Source organism: Microtus ochrogaster, unplaced genomic scaffold, assembly GCF_000317375.1.
Source record: "Microtus ochrogaster isolate Prairie Vole_2 unplaced genomic scaffold, MicOch1.0 UNK23, whole genome shotgun sequence".
Classification (NCBI taxonomy): Eukaryota; Metazoa; Chordata; class Mammalia; order Rodentia; family Cricetidae; genus Microtus; species Microtus ochrogaster.
In genome coordinates, this window is record NW_004949121.1 from 4,322,604 (window position 1) to 4,348,745 (window position 26,142).

Genomic DNA, 26,142 nt, shown 5'->3' on the forward strand with positions numbered 1-26,142 from the left:
AGGGAGAAAGGAAGAAGAGGGAGGGAAAGGGGGAAGGGATGGGGAAGAAGAGAACTCTAGAGCAAGCAAAGACACACTGAAGTGCTCAGGGTTGGAAAAGGCTGCTGCTGTCAAGGCTGCCAAATCTGAGCATGAGCCCCTGGACAGCCTTGCCAGTGGCAGCCTTTTCAACCCTGAGCACTTCAGTGCGTGGTCAGAGGACAGGTTTGAGAGTCCAGTTCTGCTCTCTTTCTCAAGCCCCACATGTGTGCTATGGTGGGAGCACTGCACACAGTGTGTGTGTGTGTGTGTACGCGCGCGCATGTGTGTGCGTGTGTTTTAGAGTCTACTTGTATTATTACTTCACTGTGGCTAGGTCTTATCCTCCCTTCCTCCCTCACAGCCGTTTCTTTGAGTACAAATCCCAGGAGTGCGAGCCAGTAGGTAATGCGTGTTTTCCCCTCCATAACTTCTACACAGTTGATAAAGGCGCAGTAATAGTTACTGAAAGTAAGGGAAGGTTCGGAGGACATGAGGTAGGGAAAGAAAGGTAATGGAGGAACAGGAAGGAAAAGGGAAAGGAAGAAGGGAGATGAGGCATGTGTGAAGGGAGAGGCAGTGGTGAAACTAGCACAAAGGGATAAGCGAGCCTACAACGACCTGGGCTACCATCTACTTGTCCAGGGGAAGGGCCATAAGCCACTGCATGAAACAAGCTAGCTTCTGCACCTGGGTATCTAACTGGAACTGGGTTTTCAGCAGAATCCTCTAGAGCACAGCCTATAAATGCTTAGAACCCCAAAGCCCAGGAGTGCTGCCAGCTGCAGTATCTTATTAAGAATGCATCGGCTTTAAAAACTGTGATTATACTCTGTGTCACTCACACAGTGGACACATTTATCTACGGGACTGGGTCATTAATCTAAATTAGGATGCATGAAAACTCGGGTGTGAACAATTTCTCTGGGAACGAGCACTAGGCTTCAAAGCCCACCTCCTGCTTCTTTAAAAAGTATTAACCAGCATAGACCGAAAATGTTGAAGGTGGGTGGGTAACCTTTTCAAAGCATGAAAGGTCACAGAGTCAGCACTTTCACAGACGAAGTGCACAGGATTAGTGAAGAGCCATGGGAGCCTGGCTGGGATCAGCCTGCCCTGGCACTGAGGGCCTTAGGATACAAGTTTCGAGTTCTGGGCATCTTCTGGGAGGTTTGGTCTCTTCAGTGTTTTCTTCCTGGAGGCCTAGGATCACTTCTGATTCTTATTATACTTTAAATATAAAAACAAACAACTGTTTCCAGGTGGACTTTTATAAAACCCTAGGCATAGCTGCAACAGAATTCTCTTCAAGTAACACAAAGAAGAAAGATTTGGCATGTAGCACAGAGGGCTCCCAGTGTGGCAAAACTACCAGACCATGACCGGTTCCCAGACTCCAAAATGGTTGAAGTGTTAAGTATCTGTAATAGCCCCAGTTCTGGTGTTGTATCTTACAGGGTTTCCCCTTTAGAATTCCAGAAATTTGTAAACCTGTATCTGTAATCCACCCAAATTCATTCCATAAAGCAGCATCCCTGAGCTAGGACCACAGTCCTTATCTTATGTGGATCTTGTTACCTCATGGTTTTTTTGTAAGATGAATTTCAGAGTTCACTAGCCAGTCACTGCCTAAGACGCGTCTTTTCATGTCCACCATCAATTCAGGCTCAGTGAGAAGTAGACACTTTGTTCATTTCTGCCTAGTCTCCAATATGGCATTTTGGAATGATTCTGACATCACTATTTGGACACTTTGTAGATTAAGCTGTGGCACAAGAGTCAGAGGCCATTGGGAGGGGACCAGAGAGAAGAAAACCTAATGGTGCAGAGAAAACTGTGTATAGGGTGGAAAACTTCACTGAGACCTCGGTCAGAGGAAAATGAGAGATCAGGACTCTAGAGAGAAACCAGAGCCAGGAAAGATGCAGAGATTCAGGAGAAATGAGACAGACATTGCAAAAGTCACAGGACACCAGAAGAGGGTACATGAAGCCCCTATACTCCCTATCCATGCCCTCAACTTTTCTCTAACCTGGCATCTACCACCCATCACTCTACCAAAACTTTTTTAGAAATGATTTTCTGGATACTGAATTCATGCAATATGGTCTAATTCCTGTGTCTGACATCTCTTGATGTCTATGACACCACTTTCTCTTAGCTTTCTTGGTTCTCAGGCCACTTTATCCAGTTTCCTTTATGACTTTTCCTCTGGGACACACGGTGTGTCTGTGTATCCCCAGTTCCTATCTTCTCAGTCTATAAAACTGGAATGACATCATCCATTCCTATGCTTTGGATTGTCAATAATCTGTTGATGACTCTGTAGATTATATTTCTAGTCATCCCCCTCAGTTTCAGATCTGAATATGCAGAATTCCTATTGGACACAGTCACTTACTATTCCATACAATTTTGAATTCATTACCTTAGTTGGAACTCACCCACTAGACCCTTTCCGATGAACACACCCTAGTTCAAACCAGTCTGATGTATGCATGAATCTGCTTCTAGGTCAGTTTCCACACTGCAGCCAGGCTGACCTTTCCAAACTCTAAGAATTCTGTCACTGCCCATTTCCAACAGTCCATTCGGACTGTCTCAGTTCTTTAATTTGGCTTCCCTGAACACTATTTATACCCCACTCATCTTGAAGCTCCCCAGATGTGTTCTGCTTTCCCACCTCAGCATCCATATGGGATTATCCTTGTCAGAACCCTAGAGACGTCTATGTTTCACTTGTCATTTTAACATCACTTAGACATTGCTTCCCTTGAAACTGCTTCCATGATCTGCCTGTCTCTTCCCAGCGCTTAGTTCTACGTACTTCTACGTGTTTAGCAGCCCATTCCCTTCCTTGGCACCTTTACAGAGAATTAGTGGCTAGCTATTATGTCCCTTTAGAAGACACATTTGATTCACAGAATCAAGTACACACAAGCCTTGCTTCCTTCTGTCTCTAGCAACACTCTCCAGTATACTGAGAGCCATCTCGGGCTGGGATGCAGTGATGAATGATACCTGACCACCCAGGCACTCAGGAGGGAAGACTCTTTGGACAAAAATCAAGGAACCTGGATGGGAAATTTAGGTTGAGAAAGGAGAATGGATGCAGTATCTAAGCAGACTAGTGACGTCCAGGACAGATACTAAATCCTAAATTCTTTGCATCACACCTACCACAGGCCCATCCACACAGTAGCTGATTTGGTGCTAAGATGGATTAAACTGAATTTGGTCTAGTGATGGTGGCCTTTTTCTCAATACTCTGCATCCCAAAATAGGAGCGCCTGGCCTTCTCATGGAATTTTATCATAATAAACATTGGATGTTGAAAATATGAGTCACAGATACCCCTAATCCACTTGAGCTACCAGCCACCAATCGCACAGTTTAGCACACAATACACCCGAGCATCAGTTCCCGCTCCTGCTGATGACTGAGGCTGCGGGAGGAACTGATAGGTTTGTGCTGGAGGATTATTGACTCCATCATTCGAAAGTGAAAATTTAAGAAAAAGGCAAGAGAAACTCTTCTAGGCCAGGACCAAATATAGAAGACAAGTGGCTGAAAGGACTGACGGGTGTGACTACATTTTCTCAGCTACACTTTAACTTCAGGATATAATACTGCCATCCTGAGAGCAAGAGGGCCGAGCAATGTGGCACTTCTTGAACCCAACAGAAGTCTTGTGGGAAGAGCTGCCTGGCAGGGAAGACAATGTCACCTAAATCTTTTGAGTACTTGGGTGCTGGTGGGGGTGCTAGTCTCAGCTTGAAATTCCTTCAGGAAGAAAGCAGCTTCTTGTGTACACAAGACAGACCCTCTTTAGGCTTCATGACATGGCTGTTATTTGAAATACATTTTTCATCATCATTCTATGGCTTGCTATCCCCCCTTCATCCTACAGTATAAATATGGAAGTATTACCTACCATTATTGAACACGAGTCATTCTCTCAAATTGTTACTTTCCCCTCTGGCTAAAATGCTCTGTGCTATATTGTGAGCTTTGTGTTCAATATATTCTTGGATCTTTGAAAATGTTCTTGGGGTGGCCCTCTTCAGTGAAAACTTTTCCAATGCCTGTATTACTTTGTTCTACTGTTTTGGTGAATGCTCACTTTACTTGATATTCCCCTATTTTCTGGTCTTTATGTAAGTAGGACTATGTCTTAGCAACCCTTTGGAAGCCTGAAAATTTTCATAGCATCGGACATGTGACAAGCTCTCCACAGTTCTGAGAGGTTATAAAACAAAAAGTATATGAAGTCCAAACCACATTGTCACTACACAATTTACCTTTTGTCTAGCATCTGCTACTGAGTTCTGGTGCACCAGGCAGCCAGGAGGACTAGGGGTTATCAGCAGTGGACACTGATAGCCCGCTGTATGGAACCACAGTTCTAAGGCTGTCTGTTTACTCTCCTTTATGTGGGCAGCTCAGTATCCAAAAAACCTTTCTGAAGCATAATCAGGCAAAGACTCCCATAAACAATCTAATAATAAACCTAATAAGCTTCCAATGACTGATGCTCTAGTCTCTAAGATTTATGGGAGGTTACTGTGAATGGGGATGGTTCATTACTAGTTGAGGTTTCAAACATTCAACGTTTTAAGACTTTTTTTATTTTTAAAGGAATGCTAACAATAATAAAACAAAATAGAACTTGATTATAAAAGATGGCTGTTTTCTCTTTCCTTCCTCCAAACCCTTGAACAGAGAACTCTCAGCTCTCTTTCAAATTCATGTCCCCTTTGTTTACCAGTGGCTTTTACATGTGTATACGTACATGCATGTATATTCCTAAATGTCACCTGTTCAGGCTGTATAATGTCACCTTTATGTTTTCAGGGATGATTATTTGGCAGTGGACAACCAATAGGTATGCTCTAGGGAGAAATATAATAAAATTTAAAACTCAAAATTAAAAAAAAATAGAAACTGAGCAGTGGTGGCTTTAATCCTAGCACTTGAGAGGCAGCGGCATGCAGATCTCTGTGAGCTTGAGATCACCCTGGTCTACAGAGCTAGTTCTGGGACAGTTAGGCCTTACAGGGAAACCCTATCTTGAAAAACCAAAAGACAAAAGGAAGAATACAGTTCATTACCCTTGGATAGCTAATTCTCATTATAAGTAGATGCTTTAGCAAGGCCGGCATTCTTACTGATTTAAGCACACATACACCCCCCACACATGCATACACACATATACATGTACACACACAGATATAAACACACATACATATATGCACACATGTTTGTGTACACACATGACATGTACATACATATAAATACATGTTTGGTGCTAGTCCTCTCCTCTCTCCTCTCTCTCTCTCTCTCTCTCTCTCTCTCTCTCTCTCTCTCTCTCTCTCCTAGCTATCCTTCACCTTTTCTCTTTATTGAAGGAATTTTACACAACTCTCTCCAAATGCTGTTGCATTCTGTAATTCAGGAGAAGCAATTCAAAGGAGAGGGTTAGTCAAAGATAAAGATCTTAGAGAAAACAAAAAAGTGAGCCAGGAGATGGGATTTATGCCATAGAAACAGCTGTGAACTGTGGAATTTAATTTCAAAGCCTTGCTCCCTATAGAGACAAAATCATCTGAAAGAACCAGTATGGCCTCAGCATGCACATATGCTAATTTATTAAGGCCACAAAAGACAGCGTATAAATCAGAGGCTGTAACAACTCCATAGGGAAATAAAGGACAATACAAAATAATTGGCCAAGTAAAGAGCATGGTTAATCTGAATATCAACAATGATCTCCATGTATCTGGGTTTACAAAGGAAGGCTAGATTCATAGAAGAGTAATTCTTTTAATCTTATAGATATATACTATAGCAGCTAATTGTTTAAAATACCAATGAATCAAATATTTTTCACATATTCATATCTTCCTTCTGGAGTGTATCATTTCTAGACACTGAGTGCATACGCCATCACACAGATCTGATTCAGTTCTGCAGATGATGGGTTCAAGGCAAGGCCATTTCCCTGAGACACTCAAGTGTGTAAACCATCTAAGTTTGTACATCAACAACGAACAGGTCCCTTCCTCAGAATAAGCATGAAAACCCCAAAACCGGGCTGGGAAAGCTGCTGTGAGACAGTAACAAAACGGCTAGAGACAGGAAAAGCTGCGCAACCTCTACACGGACAGTTTTCAAATGCCTCAAAATACAATTGCTAACGGCTTCTACTCTGTGATTCATGACACTCCCAGCATCCCAGTTTTTAAGGAAATAAACAGATATGCATGTGTTGGCTAGTTTTATGTCATCTGAGAGGAGGGAGTATCAACCGAAAAAATTGAGATCAGGTTGTAGGCACGTCTCTAGCACATTTTCTTTCTTTTCTTTATTTGTCTTTCATATATTACATTCTAACTGTAGTTTCTCTTCTCTACTACTCTTATTCCCCCCAAAAGATGCCTCCCCTCTCCCCCTGATCCATCCATACTCCATTTCCCTTCAGAGAAGCAGGCCTCTCAGGGATAGCAACTGAACACAGCATAAGAAGCTACAATAAATGCAGACCCTCATATCAAGACTGGGTGAGGTGACCAAGTAGGAAAAGAGTCCCAAAAGCAGGAAGAAAGAGTGAGAGACACCTCCACTCCACTGTTAAGGGTCCCACAAGAATAGCAAACCAACACATGCAGAGGACCTAGCTCACACCGGGTACGGGCTCTGTGAGACCCTATGCACCCTGTTTAGATGATTCTGTGGACACTGTTCTTGTAACACATCTTCCTAATTAGTGATTGATATCAGAGGACTCAGCTCATTGTAGGTGGTGTCCCCCATGGACTGGTTGGTGGTCATATCTGCCATAACAGACTGAGCAAGCCATGGAAAGAAAGCCAGTAAGCAACACTCCAGGCGCCAGCACTCCTGGAGTTCCTGCCCCTAGATTCCTCTGTGAATGACTGTTACCTGGCTTATTTATAAACCTTTTCTTTCCCAAGTTGCTTTGGTCAATGGTGTTTTGGTGTTTTGTCACAGCAATAGAAACCCTAACTAAGATAGCACCATTATTTGTAACTATGAAAAAATAAAAAGGCATGTCTGAAAAACTGAAAAAGGTTACATTATGGAACATTATTTAACCAAAAATATTACAAGTGTACTAAAATAAACTCTTTCATAAACCCTAAATGGGAGGAAGAGTTAAAATGGCATCTTATGACAGTCACTAGATTAAAAAAAAAATCCACTTCTGAAAGAACTTAATGAGAAAGTGTTTGTGCTAACATGCAGAGTGAGAAGGTCAAGATACCAAAACTATTCTTATACAAATCCAAATAGATTTTAAAGACTTTCCTTGAGAGTGGTGCTATCAAAACAGGAGAACAGGGAGTCCCAGCTCACGCCCCTGCAGAAACACAGGGCATACTGTCTTAGTCAGGGATTCTATTGCTGCCATGAAACACCATGACCAAAGCTACTTGGGTTTATTCAGCTTATGCTTCCACATCATAGAAGGTCAGGACAGGAACCTGGAGGTAGAAGTTAATTCAGAAGCCATGGAGGGGCGTTGTTTACTGGCATGTATAATTGGCTAGGCTCTCCCTCCACAAACCATTAGTTAAGAAAATGCCTACAGCCCCATCTTACTGAGACATTTTCTCAGTTGAGATTCCCTTTTATCTGATGACTCTAGCTCGTGGCAGGTTGACATAAAACTAGCCAGGACACATGTAGACCCAAGTATCTATTAAACAGAATGCTGGAGTTTAGCTACGAGCATGCCATACCCGCAGGAGAAGGGAATATTCTGACACAAGAAGTCTCTTCCCGGCTCTCTCTCTCTCTCCTTCCCTCCCTCCCCCACAGTATAGAGCATACATTCGGCATACTAGCTTTTTAGAAGACTAATCAAGTAATGAGTTTCTCTTGGCTCTCTACAAACAGGATGGAACTGGCATGCTTTGGATGCCTGGGGACTGCTTAGAACAAAAGGAAAGTGGTGGGTGGCTTGCTGTAGCCAGCACAGCTTGAAACAGTCAGGAGAAAGGCACTCAGCCTTAAAGTTTCTCTCTAGGGAGGGAAAAGGGAGGAGAGCATGTGGCCATTATTCTAGACTTTCCATGGACAACCTGGGGACTCAACCTTTGCCTTGGCTCACTCTCAGCATTAGTGGAATTGATAGCTCGAGAGCCTGGGGGCTGCAGGGAACAAGAAGAAAGGCAAGACCTTGGTGCATAGAACCAATTAAGGGAGAATTCTACAGCTCCAGATTTCTCGCTTGGGAGAGATGTGGAGGAAAAGAATATGTATCCAGTGTTCTGGCTCTCCTTAGGACTATCAGAGAAAATGGCATCTGACTGCTGAATTGGCATAAATTGAATGTGCAATGGCTTCTCAGACAAAGGAAAAGCTGGGTGCCTTGCCGCTGTAGAGCCAGTTAACTTGGAGTAATGAAGAGAGATGTTAGATGGTGGAAGGACAGCCAACAGGTTTCTGGAAAAGAACTAGCAATCCTCTATAATTGAGAAATTGCATGCACAGGTACCAGGAAATAACATGTTCTCCCCCACCCCCGCCACAGGGTTTCTCTGTAGTTTTGGAGCCTGTCCTGGCACTAGCTCTTGCAGGCCAGGCTAGCCTCGAATTTGAGAGATCTGCCTGCCTCTGTCTCCCAGGATTAAAGGTGTGGCCACTGCCACACAGAAATCACATGTCTTCAAGCCAATCTCTAACCAGGTCTTGAGTGGTAACATTTTTGTATCAAGCACTTTCTGAACTATCAGAGGTGGTTGTTTCTTTAGTTGGAAAGATTATAAACAGAACCTGGAAGAGATACAATGAGTTTGGTTTAAGGAAGAAGAATAAATCACTAGAAATCAACTGTAAGGAAAAGAAAGTATACAGTATTATAAAAACTGCATAAGATAAAATGTAAAATAATCACCATAAAGAGGTTCAATACGCTCAAGAAAATGCAGAAATACCTAAAAAGGACGGGAGAGGAAATTTTAAGCTCAAAAATGCTGCATCTGAAATGCAACACTTAGCACAGGCTCAGCAAGGGGCTGGCTCAGCAAGGGGCTGGCTCAGCAAGGGGCTGGCTCAGCAATGGGCTGGCTCAGGCAGAAAAGCATTGGACTGCTCCACTGAGGGGATTAAAAAGAGAAGAAGAGTGAAAATCAACAGGAAAGCGTAAGTGGCTATGGGGACATCAACATATGCATTATGGAAGTTTAAGAAGATAAAAAGAGAAAGGGAGCAGGGAGATTCTTCATAGAAACAATGACACAAACTTCTCAAATATGGGGAAGGGAATGGACAGCTACAGCTCCACATGATGGATGTAAAGAAATCACAGCAAGACTCACAGTGTTATGAAAAGTCAAAGAACACTGTAGAGAAAAATGACTTGTCGTAGACCAGAGGATGCCCGCGAGCCCATCCGTAGATCTCTCAGCAGAAACAATTCTCAGACGCTGTGAGATTTTGTATCCTGAGAGTATATTAAAAAAAATCAAAAAGTAAAAACCAACCAACCAACAAAAAACTCCACAGAAGAATTGTTTTTGGCAAAAGTGTCCTTAAAAAATGAAGGGTATTTTCACAACATCTGTGGTCTATTACAGCAATAATCAACAGATTATTCTATTTAATTAAAAGAAAGGGAAATGGGTAAATGGACTTACAAACAAAGCAATCAAGAAAGGACTGACTAAATGCTATCAGTACGAACCTTTCTTTAGATTTAGAAGCAGCAAGTCATAGAGTAAAATCATGGAAAAGACAATGCATGTAAACAGTAGCCAGAAGTGACTCACTTACACCAGGAAAAATACACTTCAAATAAAAATTGCCAATGGAGAAAATGTGGAACCATAATGTAATAATGATAAGGTCAGTTCACTAGGAAGATAAATAAATTTCTCTCTCCTTGTCCCTTCTCTCTCCCTCCAACATTAGGTCTCCCAAACTTAAAAATCAAAATCAAACATTGATACAAGTGAAGAAAAAAATCTAAGCATAGATTTCCACATTCCACTTCAATAGCAGATAGAAGAGCAGCAGGTGGAAAATGAGAGGGACTAAAAGCATGCTATTGGTGAAATATTTAGACATGTCTTCTTAGGTGCACACCTAACATTCTCTCCATCATATCACACATTATGTTGTAATCCTCACAGACTTAAGACAGCGAAATAATTTCACTCGCAGTTTACAACTACAGTGCTATAAAAACAGCAGAAGAAACTATGAAGAAACTGGCCCTACTCTTGCAACTCTTTGAACCAATGTTTGAAGAAATGAAAAGAAAAAATGAAAATTATCTTGATACAAATGAAAATAGACAAAACTTAATGAAATCAAAAGTTAGGGGATGAATCAAAAGTAGCTCCAGTAAGAATTTTTGGCAATATCCATCTACAGTAAAAAGGAAGGCAGCAATAAATTTCTGAATTTTATGTCTAAACAAGCTATAACAGGAAGGAAAGAACTAGAATACAAGAAGATATGGAATAGAAAATAAATGGAAATAAATGGTGGACTCTAAGAAGTATTTTTCCCCAAACAAAATTGGTCAATATTTAGTTAAAATAATAAAGGAGGAAAGCACTCAAATAAAATCAGAGGTGAAACAACTGCACTTGATGACACTGAAATCAAGAAGTCTCTAATAAAATATTATGATCAATTGTGTAGCAACATATTGGACAATCTAAAAGAAATGGACGAACCACTAGAAACATAATCATCAAAGTTTAATCATGGAAAAACAGAACCTACTAACACATCTATAATCAGTAAGAAGATAAACTCAATAATGGAAAAAAACCCAAAATCAAAACGCAAAAGCCTTGCAACAAAGAAGAGCCTGGACCAAATGACTCCAACAGTGAACTAATCCCACCAAGCAGCTGAAGAATTAATGCCACTACTTCTTAGACACTTCCAAAGCACCAAAGACGGACTTATCCAGACTCATCTTAGGGGTCAACATAACTGCAATATTAAATATATATATTGAAAAAAATTACTATCCAATATTCCTGATGAACATAGATGCAAAATCCTACCTATAACCACAGCACACGGAATTCAATGGTACAGTAAAATTATCAAGACCCAAACTAAAAGTATTTCTCAGTAAGGATAAAGCATAATCTAGCAATGGAAAATCAACCAAAGCATAAAAACCTCATACAGAGATTCACACTTATATTTATATACCTTAACAAATCTTTGAAAAGAACTTAATAAAATTCAATATATTTTTATCAATATCATGATGAAATTATTTGAAAACTAGACCCATTTTGATATGCTTATGTGTGTAAGGAATCTAAAACTCACCAAAAACCCATTAGAATAGATAAAATCAGCAATATTGCATAATGCAAGCACACACACAAAATCAGATGCATTTCTATAGACTAACAGAAAACAACTTGAAGAGGACTTTATCATCCCATTTAGAAATGTGTCAATAAACATAAAATTATTAGGAATAAGAAACCCTAACAGAAGATTCATACAAGGCTGGAAGACTTAATGCTGTTAAAATGTCTGTTTTATTCAATTGAAACTATAGATTTACTTGAATCAATATATTATTGACATTTTTTACAGAAAATAAAAATGAATTCTATATTCACAAAGAACCTCAAGTGTCTAAGACAATCTAGAGAATGGAGAATGAATGTGGGAGGAGTCACAGTATTGATTTCAAATCCTCTAACGAAGCTCCAGCCCAGCATGGTCTGAAGGCAGAATAATGTGTAGAAGAATAAACCCAAAGTCCCCCAAATACAGGACCAAGTCTTTACCAGAGGCCAGTGATAAACCATGAGGAACAGAATGGTGCTGGAAAATCTTTCCATCCATATCCATCTTAGAGAAAAAACAAAAAACCAAACCAAACCAAAAAAAAAAAAACAAAACATAAACGAAAACAAAAAAAAAACCCCATTAACTAGAGGGATTACATACTGAATATTTAGGAACCTAAATTACAAACATCTCAGGAAAAAACAAACAGGAAATTGTTGGTGATGATTTTTGGATAGGCCACGACAAGCACAAACAAGTAGTACTACATTACACTGAACAACTAAACACTGAATAACTATACCCTTAGAAAATGGGAGAAGAACCTGGTGCTCAATACTCCAAATAACAAGAGACATCTAGGACTCACTCACAAAACAAGCAAAAACAGACGCGAAAGAACAAGAAAAATGCTGTTTGAAGAAACAAAATTCTTGAATAGGATGTCTCTAAAGATATACAAATGATCACTAGGTATTTAAAAGGCACTCAACAGCAGTATTATAAAAGTTTTATAAATATAAAATAAAGACTATATACACACATACATATGTATTCCGATACATCACACACACACACACACACACGCACGCACGCACGCACGCACACACACACACACACACACACATAATCTTTCTATTCATTTCTTGGTATACTTTTCTTGGACTTGCCATGTTGCCAGGAATGTCTTTTGTGTGTTAACATCTAAGAGGGTGCTGGAAGAGGGCCGGCAGTAAGTACTGCTCCTCCAGAGGACAGATGCTCAGTTCCCAACACCCACATCAAATGGGTCACAACTCTCCGCAACTCTAGCTCCAGTGCATTTGATACCCTCTTCTCGATTCCACAGGCAACTGCACACAGATGCACATGCAAACACACACACACACACACACACACACACACACACACACACACACACACACAGATACATCGTCAACAATGTAAATATTTTAAAATATTTTTAACATTTCAGAGGGTATATAGAAGTCCCACTCTCTAAACTCATTAGGTTACACGGATATCAGTGTCTTTCTTCTTCTCAGCCCTAATTCATCCCTGCCTCTTCATAGTACAGAGCATGTAAAACCCTGCTGGCCTTTACTAAGTGGTGAACAGCTTCCAGTTAAGCATATAGTTATCACTTAACCTTCCTGTCTCCATCCACACAAAGTTAGGAGCTAGAAGCTCCGGAGACCACCCTTCATGGCAATAGGAAGCATAAACTGGAACATGAACAGATCTGTAGGTCTGGAACTGGAAGAAAGCAATCTGACAGAAAATGTACCCAGGAAACTGGAATACATCTGAACTTCAAGTGGAAAAGTTTCAAGACATAAAAGCCTGTGTGCATGTACATGTGTGATTGGAAGTAAGGTAGTTAAGTAATATACTAGAGGGCTAGTCAATCTATGTAAGAACTATTTATGAAATCAAACCTTGCTACTGGTCTGTATTTAGGGTCAGCTTACTATATTGCCTACGGAACAATTAGAACAGAGCCTATCCATTTCCTATCCATTTTACAATCATGTTTTTATCATATCCATAGAACTTTGGATTTCAACAAACACACACAAATACATACACACACATGCACATACATGTACCCAGAGACAGAAACAACAACAGAGAAACAGAGAGGTTCTAAGTGTCAATTTACAATGCTATGGTGTTTGATGTGGCTTTTTTGTATACCTTAGCATAACATGATACATGTTCAGTCAGTGTTTTGTACAGCTCGGTTGGGCATGAACAGGCTATCCCTATTTTAAGCTGCTGACAAGCTTTAAGATACTCCATACTAAATGGAACAGGAACTTTCATGCGAAACCTAGTCCTGGGGACTTGGCACTGCACAATAGCAGTTTATCGCCTGCATTCTGAGTGAAAATGCTAATAGGAATGACTCTCCATCTTGTTTGTGATTAAAAGCTGCCACTTGCCCAGCACAAACCACAAGATACAGACTAATGACTTGTTCATGCAAAGAAAATAATTTACTAAAGTGGATCAGGAACACATGGGCATATCAAAATCAAATCAGAAAATCTAGGTTCATAAACTTGTCAATCACACCAGATCAAGGAAGGAAGGAAGACCATTATCACCACCATCTACTGAATTGCCATATTATGCAGTGCATGCATTATAGAATCTATAGGTGATAGGCTCCTACCTCCTGTGCTAGGGACTTCAACTCAACAAGGTCCTGGACCTGTGCTTGAATAAGCTCTGCTGTGAACTACTTCCTAACTACTTCAGCAGGTAGTGGGCTATAATACCTCATCACATAACTCTGCACCACGTGACCCTGAGTGTCCATCAGCTCTCTGTCTTTTCTTTTAGTAGTCTCTCTAACTCTCTGAAAGCCAGTCTATATGGTACGTGATCTGGGAGTTAGTTGTAATTAACACGAGAAGAAAAGAACTTCTGACTGCCAAGGACCCGTATCAAGTAATGTCAGGGTTATTTGGTGAGTGGTAGGCAAAGTAACTGACACAGCTCACAGACTTCAATAAACTGTCATTGCAGGGAGACGTGTGCACCCATGTTTTCGACAGTATCCTCAGAGCAGTAAAGTTTGGTTACCCACTGCACTTTACCTTTTGTAAGTACAGAACGGTTCCCTTCAGGACAGCATAGAAGGTTTTCCATCCTCGCTTTCCTCTGGGAGCTAAGAAGGGAAAAATGTAAAAGTTTAGTTGACAAAAATCAGCATTTCAGAAGAACAGTTTAAAACTTCAACATGATGATAGGTTTTTTTTAATGTTCTGATTTGTTAGCTATCAATGGGATGATGACTAAAAATTCCTTTAAAGCTATTTGTTCTAAAACACTATCCATGAATTGTTGTATTTCATCCTCCCAGTAATCCTGCTGAGAGGGCATTATGACTTTCCTCTTTATTTAAAATGAACGCAGAGAAGCATCTTGCACATGGTCCTATAATTGGAGGAAGGAAAGCTGGAAACAGAGCCCTGGTAGCACAGCTCTACCCTCTGTCCTCCATTGAGAGATGGCTCCCAGAAAGACAAAAACAAAACCCCCAGGAAAACAAAAACAGGGAGATGAGAGATACATATGAATTCAAGAGACGGTGTCAAAGTGGAGATTCGAAAGGACTGTTCCTTGCTTCTCTCACAATGCTTCACCAAAGCACAGCCCTGTGGTCACTTCAGTGGCAGTCTGTGCAGAAGGCTGATGCTATACTGCCACAGTGCCATGTCTCTTTCCCTAGACTTAGAACGATTTGAGAACAGACATCCTGAATCCTTAGCATTCACAGATCCTGTAGTATAAGCAGATTTAGGCACTACCTCAAACATTCCTATAGTCAGTTCATTCATAAGCCTTACTATTCCTTTAGTTTTTCTAGACTATAAAGCAGTCTTTCTCTACCTACTTCACCAGTTCTATTAACTCAACAAGTCACTCAAGCACAAACACAGATCAGACAAAGGTTTACCACTTATTCTAATAACACTGAATTGTGGGTCTAGAAAATGTCATCACTTGTATGCTGTTTTCCTGAACATGTTAGCGCAAACACAGGGGCAGGGGCATTTAGTCAGCCGTTAAGTATACATTTGGCTTTTTTAATTTGGGCACCCGATTAATTTTGGAAATACTCATATACAAATATCTTTTAGCTGAACTATCAGGACTCTCAGCTTGGGATTCAGGTAACTATCCACCTACAGAGTCCAAGTGTTCTTGCCAGCAGCATAATGAGATGGCCACCTGGCAAGAAAGACCTCAAAACATCCGCTCTGCGGGTTTCTAGAGGAAATAGAAAATACCATCCCTTCTGTTTCTACTAGGTAAAATTTAAAGCTATGTGCTGAAAATATTTGTTTTAAAAAAAGGTACATTATAATTTCCTTTGTTAAAGAAAAAGGTGAATTAACGCGAGGGAGAATTTAGCAGGTAGTCATGGCACTTTAGGAGACGATAAATTCTGATCCTGCCCACATGATAATCAATCACATAGGAGTGACCATGGGCTATGCCACCTGCTTTGAAATGGGCTCTGAAGTAGCATGGTATATTCTAGAATTCATGTTATATCAGAATTGATCCCTTCCTGAAATTTCATACAATCCCTGAGAACTTTAGCCCATATATTAATATATGTGGACAATTTGCATAACTTTGTATAAGCAAAACACTGGCTAAACGCTGGTCAGAAACAGAGAAAAGCCTGTTTCCTATAAGATGTATGTATATGTGTATATATCTTGAGATAGCTTCAATGCAGAGATCTATAGATCTCTTTTCTAACATGAAGTAGAGATATGTCTATGAAGCCAAGCAGAGGTTCTTTAGCATCACCAGAACACACCTATCAGACACAGATTCTGAAGAGCAGCTCACGTGAAATAGCAACCTAAACACTGCCCCCGAGGACCAATGCCAAACACCTTTACTGTACTTGCTACTTTTCCATCTTCCACAGATGTGTAAGATGTAATCTGGTCCTTTTTCTAATTATAATTACAGTCTTTTATAGTTATGACTGGCATAGTCTGGTCAATTATAACTTAGTTAAGCAAGTGTTCATTGACTACAGTCAGTTTGCAGTAAAGCTTCTCACCACAATGCTCTGAGTAAAGAACTATTGTCACTTCCATTGACTCAGGGGACTGTGGGTGTAAATAAGTGAACTGGAAAAAGGAGGACTGCTGTGCACAGTGGTAGGCTGAGAGGCTCTCTGATTTTCGCCAATACTGTCTCCATAGAGTTGCTATTGAGACTGCAGAAAGCTAGGCTCATCTTGCCAAACACAATGGGTTGGACACCAGGAATGAACAACTGTGGGATACATGGAGACTGGCTACACATTCATGTGCTATTTTTCTAAAAGCTGGCAGTGGCTCTAGAGATGGTCAATAGTGAAACTATCACTAACTCTTCAATATCCTGAGCCAATCATTAGTCTTATCTCTGTTCCACACTGAAGGACGTTATTTTGAGCTATAACATGAAAAATTCCTAACACAAACCTCATGCTATTTCCTGATAGAATGTTTCTTTTCAAGACCGCATCATGACCTGCCCCTTAACTTTAATTAGGTCTCTGCTCAAGTGTTATTTCATCCAGGAGCCTTCTCCCTACTCCTGTACCATCGTACATATTCCCTTCAGTCTCCAAACTTAACATTCTCGCTCCTTCCAGAAACATAACAAACGCTCTCCTTACTCTTTCTCCCTGTCTCCTGTCTCCTGGAATTCAACCTCCAGCTCAGGCATGCGAGACAGACAAATGTTCAAATGTTCTATCCTTGAGCTACATCTCTGTTCTAGCTTTAATTTCCCTTGGATTATTTAATACTTGCATAAATTTATCACAAGTATTACACAGCACTCTCCTCAAACTAGAATGGAGACTGGCTACACATTCATGTGCTATTTTTCTAAAAGCTGGCAGTGGCTCTAGAGATGGTCAATAGTGAAACTATCACTAATTGGTATCTACAGAAGATAAATGCTCCATTCCCAACTAAAAATGTCAAAATGTCCTAAATAGGCAGATAAACAACATATGAGCCAGCAGATATTAATATTATGGAAAAGACTGTGTACCATCGGACATGGCAGTTTATGACCATAACCCCAGCAAGTAAGCACTCAGGAAGGTGAGGCACAAGGGCTGCCATGAGTTTCAGGCTAGCCAAAATGGAGCTACAAAGTTCAGGCTATCACAAGCTACAGTGTAAGACCCAAGTTTCAGAACACCAAATTAAAAAAAAAAGTCACTTAAGAAAAACATTAATTGTTCCATTAAGATGATGTTGGATATGGAATAAAATATCAGAAACTAACCAGGCTTATAGGAACTAATATAGCTTGACAAATTATGAGGATATTTGATTATGGAGAGTTGAATAAGGATTGAACAGCAGGGACAATTGACTTTAAGACTCCAAAGATTCTAAGAGCTTTGGGAATTCTTATAAAGTGGATCTGGTTGAGGGAAGATGCTGGAATACTTGTCTTAGTAAACTTTAAAAAGTTGAGCATTGAAAACTCTTACTGTAGTAAGGACAGTGACTTTACTTAAGTGAATGCTATAAACACTGAGCTAAGAAGAGCAAGCATACTAATGAGTTATCATCATGCCCTGGGCTCTTTATAAGATTTACAAAGAGGTTAGTGCTTAAATTCTTACAGTCTATCTCTGAAGTTGCAGGTCACTGCTAATCAGGGAAGGAGGGTTATTGGTGACTATCAAGTCTTTTTAAGTCCAGAAGCACCTTGTGACCCATGGGCTGACACAGCCAGAGGCACTGCTGATCATGCAACTCTACAAATAGCAGCTCAAGTCAAGTGCTGTCACTGTGAAACACCTAAGGCTCACCAGCACTTTAAAATGCCTCTAGGCAAGAGTTGTTTCAGGTCAATAAAAATAATTCACAGTGGCAAGGAAGAGCAGCCCCAGAGAAAATCTGTTCTTTAACAAAAGGGACACAGCATGGCTGGTTCTCTCAAACTTGGGAGCTCTATTAAGACTTTAGCAGCTTCTGAAAGGTAACCCTCACCCCTGAACACTGCCCACTGCCACAGATTTTATCCCAAGTGATACCTCCATATGTTTCCTGCTTAAGTTTTCATAACTGTGGCCAAGTGACTTGCATTTATCTGACTTCCTAGTCTTTCAAGTGCTTCCCACCTTTTCCATAAAAGGGTGACCAGCGTGTATCTCCCAAGAGCAGCAAGTCACTGAAGTGATGCTAAAACACTGTCAGCTACTCAACAGTCCGATACCCCTCATCTGTTTGCTATGACTGGCTCAGCCAGCCCTTTGTCTTCTGGGCTCCCTACCTGTGCTTCAACCAACTGTAGATACTGATCTTCCCCTCCACCACCACCACTGCCCCACTCCCTGCCAAAAAAAAAAAAACAGGGCCACAAAGGAAAACTTGAGTTTGTTGTTTGCCAAGTTGTGTGCTGAATTCCCAAGAGTGAATTCCCAAGAATGATGTAGTCTCCTGCTATTTCTCAGTATTTCTCAGCTTCTCAGACTCTAGCATTCCTTTCTTGAACATTCTTCACCTGGAGTCTACCTCATGTACCTGTAGTTAGGCCTGCATCTAGTTAGGGCTGCATTGCACTGAACATAGAGAATTTTTTATTTTTCAATTCCTAAACAACAAAGTAGAACATCTATGGTGTATTACCAGTAATACAGAAATGAGTTAAGTACATGGGGGATGCTCACAGGTTATTTGCAAAAGGTGCCATCAGAACACAGCTGTTCTGGAATCAGAGCTCTGCAGATAGAAAGGGATGACTGTGCAACAGACTTAAATCAGAGAAAAAAAATACCTACAATCAGAACTCAGTCATTACTGTTTTTGAATGATAATCACGTGGTAATAAATGTTATATTTTTCTATATTTGTCATTGTTTCCCAAGCATTTTTATATTAATTACATTTGACTATGACTTTAAAATACTTCGTTGCATTAATATATATCTAACTAGCAAATGTTCTAGGATACATACAAATATTTATCTAGAATCAGTAGCAAAAATAAAACACACAAATATAGTAACAATACACTATATAAAATTATAGATTAGCAGTCTAGGGACAACTGTTATTACTAACATGATGATGTATTAATTGTAACATTGTAATAATAAACTTGTTGTTTTAAAAAAGGATAATGATATATCATGTTATTCAGCAAATATTTGCAAAGGATAACACTGTATAGCTATGTCCTATCTTACTTAATGCGTTGTTACTGCCCAGAATCCTCTTAGGATAATGATATTTTCTAGCTGAAGTAACAGCTTAGTTCCGTCTATGAGCCAAGCACTGTGCTGAATAAAAAAAGCCTGGCTGATTATTTCCAGTTTAAGGATTCTGTGCTCTATTTGTTCTCTGTTAAAATAGTCTTATCCATAACCTCTACCACAAAAGACTTCATCGCCTTCCTTTTGCAATTTAGTGCTTCTGCTCTGTTATATGACACCTACTCAGATATAATTGACTCTTCCTACCTTCCCCTCCAAGAGTATTACTGGCACAAAAACTAATGCTCAGAAAATTTAAAAAAATGTATCAATGACCTATCTCATTTCAAAGATCAAATTCTTAATTTGGTGCTGTGTAAAGCCCCAGATTTCATACATAAAGTTTTAGTACCGTGATTAATTTTTCTTTTAGGGAACGAGTTCAAATTTTCTCTGTAGCTTTGCTTCTGTGGTCTCAGTTACCCAGTAGATTACATTAAGCTGAGAATTCTAGAAGTCAGAAATTCATGCTCTAAATTGCATGCTGTTCTGAGTAGTACGATGCAATCCCAAACCATTGTGATCAAGGCAGCCCAGGGGCTTTTTATCATCCACGGGTCTAAATTAGCCATGCTATTTACAAAGTTAGATCCTCAGTAACCATCTCTGAGCCACCCTCTTGGTTTGGCAACAGTAGTGACCTTGGCAGTCTGAATATGCAAAGGAGAAAGTGCAAAGTGCTTCCTTTAAGAGGAAAGAATGTGAAAAAAAAAAAGAATCTTCTGTTGAGTTTGTTAGAACTTATGTTAAGAACGGATCTTCCTAGGTCCTCCATTGGACTGGAGAGGGAGGGGGAGAGGAGTGGGGGGAGGGGGAGAAGGGTGGGAGGAGGGGGAGGGAAATGGGAGGCTGGGAGGAGGTGTAAACTTGTTTTTTTTTCCTTTTCTCAATAAAAAAAAAATAAATAAATAAAAAGAACGGATCTTCTATCCGTTTAGTTAAAAAGAAGGAAAAAGAAATCTACGCTGATTTACTGCAGCACTTCAGAAATGCAGAAGTTCTAACAACATGCATGATGACTGCTTAGTGACTAGGGAAATGGCTTTTGCTTTCAGTGTCCATTCCTGTCTACAGTTTCAGCAGGTAGTAGGGATCTGGAAATGTATGTTCTGAGGAAACCGGAACCACTCTGCTGTTGCTTATGTTATTGCTGATCGTGCTTGGCACGGGGACCAGCACTTCCTGCATACCGAGCCTATGAACTCCACTGTGCGTTTCCCACACAATATTTTTAATTTCAATTTTAATTAATTATGAATTCAATAATGCATTAAATTAACATAACAGAGATATAGAACTTACTTTCTTCCTTCTCTTAAATGTTAACTAAACCTAAAGGGTAAACAGTAAAAATAGAAGAACTTGTAAAAATTAGATGCCGTGAAAACTGCATTTCTCTTCCAGCAAGAAATACGTCAGAGACTCTGTACCCAGACTTTTTTGGTCCTGAAAGATTGGCAGTTTATGTTCCACTGTTCCCTGTCAAAAGTACTGCTTCTGGGGAGAATGGTGGGTGGCCTCCTTTCACCAGCTTGCCGAAAAGAGTAGATTTAAATTAAAGACACAGCCATCAACATGGAGCTTCATCTAAAGCATACTTTTTAGGTTTATATGTAGGACTGTAAAGGGGCACTCTTGAAACTCCACCAAATCCAACTGTCACATGACAAAGGACTATTTGATACATGCATGGCATCTTTCATTGTGCAGCTCTAGGCCTTGTGTGGATAGTTGACACTTCTTAACTACCCAGTTTCCTCAGAATAGCAAAGTCGAAAGGGGAGGGAGACCTTAGCCTTCTTTTAAAGTAATTGCTCTTTTTGGTCTTTTCTTACATGAGTCTCTCTCTTACAAGAGACAACTGTCTTATGGAAAAAAAAACCCTTTGATTATCTCTTAATTATAGTGTCTCTGTTCCCAATGTTATACAATAGCAACGAATTCTGCCTGCATTGCCATTATAACTCTGTTTCCAGTATGGGTGACTCAGGATATCTGATTCTCTGACATTTTCAGAGTGAGTGGAAGCCCCCTATTTTCTGGGCACCCTACCCAGCCTCCTGCATGTCCGATGAAGAAGACTGAAAATAAAGCCCATCACAAGTTCTCTTAGCATTACACATGGGGCAATAGGAAAATACTTCAAACATAAGGTATCTAGGATTCGTAATATCAGTGTAGAATCAACAATGAAAATGCTATCATTAAACATTTAACAATTACTGAAGTGATGAACTTCTATGATTCATCCCTTTTAGTCCCTTTGCTGAAAATAATCTACTTCTCAATATTTGAACTGTTTCTCCTGATAGTTAGCCAATATGATACTCTGAAACATGTGTTTCTTCGCTATGTTTCAACGGATTATAAACCTCCTCTCTTGGGATAGACGAGGCTTTAGCAAGTGAATCATTACTTCATCTTATGTATTTTAGTTTATATGTCCATTATCCTCTGTGGTTTAAAGGAACATCATGACAACACTGTTGCTTTAGTGAAGTTTTCTTTTCCCCTAGCAGGGCATTGTGGTACATAAAACTTAGAGGCAGGCAGATGTCAGTGAGCAACACACCAACCTGATCTACATACCAAGTTCCAGAGCAGCTAGAACTAACACAGTGAGATCCTGTCTCAACACACCCATTTTTTCTAGTTTAATTACAGTACTTTAGACATGGACTCATATAGCTGTGGGTAGCCTGGGGCTCACTATCTTATTAAGAACATCCTTGAACTCTTGATCCTATTACACCACTGCACCTGAATTATATGGTATTGAGAATAGAAATAAGGGATTTGGGCAGGGTTGGCTAGATTCTACCAACTGAACTATATCCACAACAATGCCTTAGCTTTACTAAGGTAATACTAACATGCAGAAACTTTACTAAGGATCATTTGATATTTAATACTTATATACACTGTGAATCACCACATTCCAGCTAATTAGCACACCTTCATAGACTCCTAGTTTTCCTACTCATTTTTCAATTATATGTAACTGATGTCACTGTTTACTGTGTAGGCAGTATCTTTCATCCTCCTCTTTGGAAGAACATATTTTTTTCTGCTTTCCTACCCCCCTACTTTTATTTCACAATTCCTTTTATTGGAGACTGTATGGTCAATCTAGACAGTATAAAAATTTTATTATATGTGGTAGTGTTGCCAATCTATCTAGTAGTCTTTGCATGCCTGCGAAGGACTGGCTTGTGTTAACTGATACGTGAAGCCTCATTCTGACTGGAGAGGTGGTTGGTCCTTTGATAGGAGATCCTAAACTGTACAAAATGGAGGAAAAGCCAAGCACTAGGAAGCATTCCTTGTTCTAATTCTTATGACTGTAATGTGAAAAGGTTCGAGTTCCTGCTGCTTTGACTTCCTATCGTGATCCACTACTCTAAATTGTGATACAGAGTAAGTAAAAACCTTTAAATAATGAGTAATTTCTTCCTTGTGAGATTGGCTAGTCCTAACTTTAGCACACTGAAAAACAGAATCAGACTCATGAGGGAAAATTAAAAAAGAATCAATAAAGTTAAAAAAAAAAACAGGATCTTTTATTTATGTGTTTCTTTGTTTGTTTATTTTTGGTTTTTCAAGACAGAACTTTTCTGTGTAGTTTTGGAGTCTGTCCTGGAACTTGATCTGTAGACCAGGCTGGCCTTGAACTCACAGAAATCTACCTGTCTCTGCCTCCTGACTGCCGGAATTAAAGGCGTGTTCCACCATCACTCAGCTAAAAACAGGATCATTCTTTTCCTTATTAATTTAAGACTGTGCCTAGATTAATTAGACGCTATAGATCTAAATTTCTGATAACACTATATATATATATCTTCTTTTCAAACTATCCTTTAACATTTAAATTTTTAAAACTTAAATCAGAATATTATGAGAAAATCACAATATAAAGAATCATTTGGTTAAATGTATAGTTCCGTGAAAAGTTACGTGCTTAGCATTCAAGACACCTGGTTTCAATCCTAAGAACAGAGAAAAAAATCTATCCATTATCCATCCATCATTTATCTATATACTTATATATCTATATATTGATAGATGGATCAATGTTTTTTTCTATTGTTTGTGATTTTCTAAGTTTTAAGCATCCTCTACCCAAGGGTTATAAAGTACTGTTCCATACTTCTAAAAACCTTAAAGCTATGTTTCTTGAATTCTTACTTTTATCTATAAGACAATGATTTTCACATTAGAACTGAGGTACAGATGCATTGCATACCCACACACGTAAAGAGCACACATGAATATACACATACACAGGGCGCATGCCTGTAGTACACACACACACACACACACACACACACACACACACACACACACACACACACACATATACAACAAGTCTCAGAACTGTTTACAGAGTATTTTGAGTTCTTCTTCTTATTTTCGTTTTCTTTTTGGTTTTTGAGACAGGGCTCCTCTGTGTAACAGCCATAGCAGTCCTGGAACTAGATCTTGTATTAGGTTGACCTCGAACTCACAGAGATTCGCTTACCTCTGTCTCCGAAGTGCTGGGATTAAAGGCGTGCACCACCACCGCCTGGCGAATTTTGCTTTTTTTACTGCATAAATGACTTCTTATATAAAACAAAAGTCTTCCAGAAGTACTGGAGAGCTCTGCTTTTGTCTTCCCTCTTCCACTCTATTGGGCTGTTTATGCCTAATTACATGGGAACGTCAGGCTGCCCACAGTACTCTTCCTCCCCTCAACTTTTAATATTTCATGACATAATTCAGTTGACACTGTAATCAGTAATATGCTTATATTCACTAATCAAACTGTAATTCCTTTCTACACAGTACATATGTAAGTGTTTTGGGGGTACAGCTTGTGTCTAATAAATCTTTATATATTATCTATAATATATAATCTTATAATAGTCTTAGGTTCTGGAGGAGGCTTAATTACCTATACCCTATCTAACATGGACTTCGAAATAAAATTATTTAAGTACTTCATTAGTCCACATTTTTACCAAAAGATAGAAATGCGTTATTGCATATGACTTTACCTTACTCATACACCATGTCAGTGAACTGAGGGCATCATGATAACAAATGGCTAAGGACAGAAAAGCAGCAATTACTGTGAGGAGGCCTGGCACAAGGCTATAAGTTCCTGGTCAAGAGGAAATGGTTGCCTGGATTCATGCACTTCAGTGTTTAAAAAGTGAAGATTGCAATTTAGATGCATATCATAGAAGTGATAGACTGTCCCCACCAGAAGACATGCAGAACTCAATTGTTTTCCAGGGATATTTCTCATACAAATTCCTTTTAACAATAAGCTACAGTTAGCTAGAATCAGATTTTTGTCTGCTATGCTATCACTCTGTACTAGATAAAGCTTGGGCTAAGTTGGGTCAGATGACTTCATTTACCTGCAAGTGAATGATAGCATTTGCTTCACATATGAAGTGGTTGGGAGAAAGTTTGAATATTGAGCAATTTTTATCAGTGTTAAATTATTACTGACTTTGATCATGAGGAATGTATTTTGAGGATGTAATCACTTTCTTGGTTCCCACAAGTAACAACAAACTGATAAAACAAGAGTTCATATCCTTTTTAAAATTCTGTCTGACAAAATAACAAATTCCAATTTGACTTTCCAAAGCTTTCCCTCAATGTCAGATTTAATGGTTCTGGTGAACATGCACTTCTGTGGGAGATACAAACTGGTTCTGGTGAACACCTGCACTTCTGTGGGAGATACAAACGCTTGACTCAAATCATTACTTGTTTCCTGGAGGTACAAATTCTGAAAATGAAATAAAACTTTGAGGTTTAAAATATGTTTATATAAAAAATTATACACATAATCTAAAAAGCTTAAGCCCATAAAACAACTAAAAACTAAAAGATATCAAATCTTGAATGAACAGGTGATCTTTTCAAGAAAAGGTAATATCTAATCTCTCAGTAGAATTTTGGCACAAGTCTTTTCTTATTAAGGACATACAACATTGTTGTCCTCAGAGAACAAGGTGGTACTCTTATACATACGTTCTCTCAGATGTAATGTAACTCAGTAAGTAATCTGGTCTGGTCATGAACATATAGCAATGCTGTCTTCAGAGAACTAAGTGGTGCTGGCACACATACATACTCATAGATGTAGCATAACTCCCTATGTAGTCTGGTTTGCCCATGAACTAACTCACTATGGAGCTGGGCAGGTCTTAAACTCCTGCTCCTCTGGCCTCTGCCTCCTAAATGTTGGGGTTGTAGCATGTGCCAAAACCTTGGATTTTAAAATAGTTTCCTGAACAGGCATTCTAAAAGGGACTTAGTCTTTGTTTATAAATCTCCATTAACTCTATCACCGGTTATACCAGATGTGTCTCTGTATTTAGCTCATGAACTGAAACTATGTAAAAATCTGACTGGAAGAAGCAGTTTTTTTTTTTGTTTTTTTTTTTCGAGACAGGGTTTCTCTGTGGCTTTGGAGCCTGTCCTGGAACTAGCTCTGTAGACCAGGCTGGTCTCGAACT

At 39.5% G+C, this 26,142-nt stretch overlaps 1 protein-coding gene across 7 annotated transcripts in view; it reads right to left on the reverse strand.

Moving 5' to 3' along the window:
• Positions 1–26,142, reverse strand: part of Psd3 (pleckstrin and Sec7 domain containing 3) — a 457,750-nt gene that overhangs the window by 38,857 nt on the left and 392,751 nt on the right. For all 7 annotated transcript variants that reach the window (XM_026789576.1, XM_026789579.1, XM_026789577.1 and 4 more), the window contains one exon: positions 14,424–14,494. In XM_026789576.1, the coding sequence (XP_026645377.1) occupies positions 14,424–14,494 (71 nt within the window). The remainder of the gene's footprint in view (positions 1–14,423; positions 14,495–26,142) is intronic.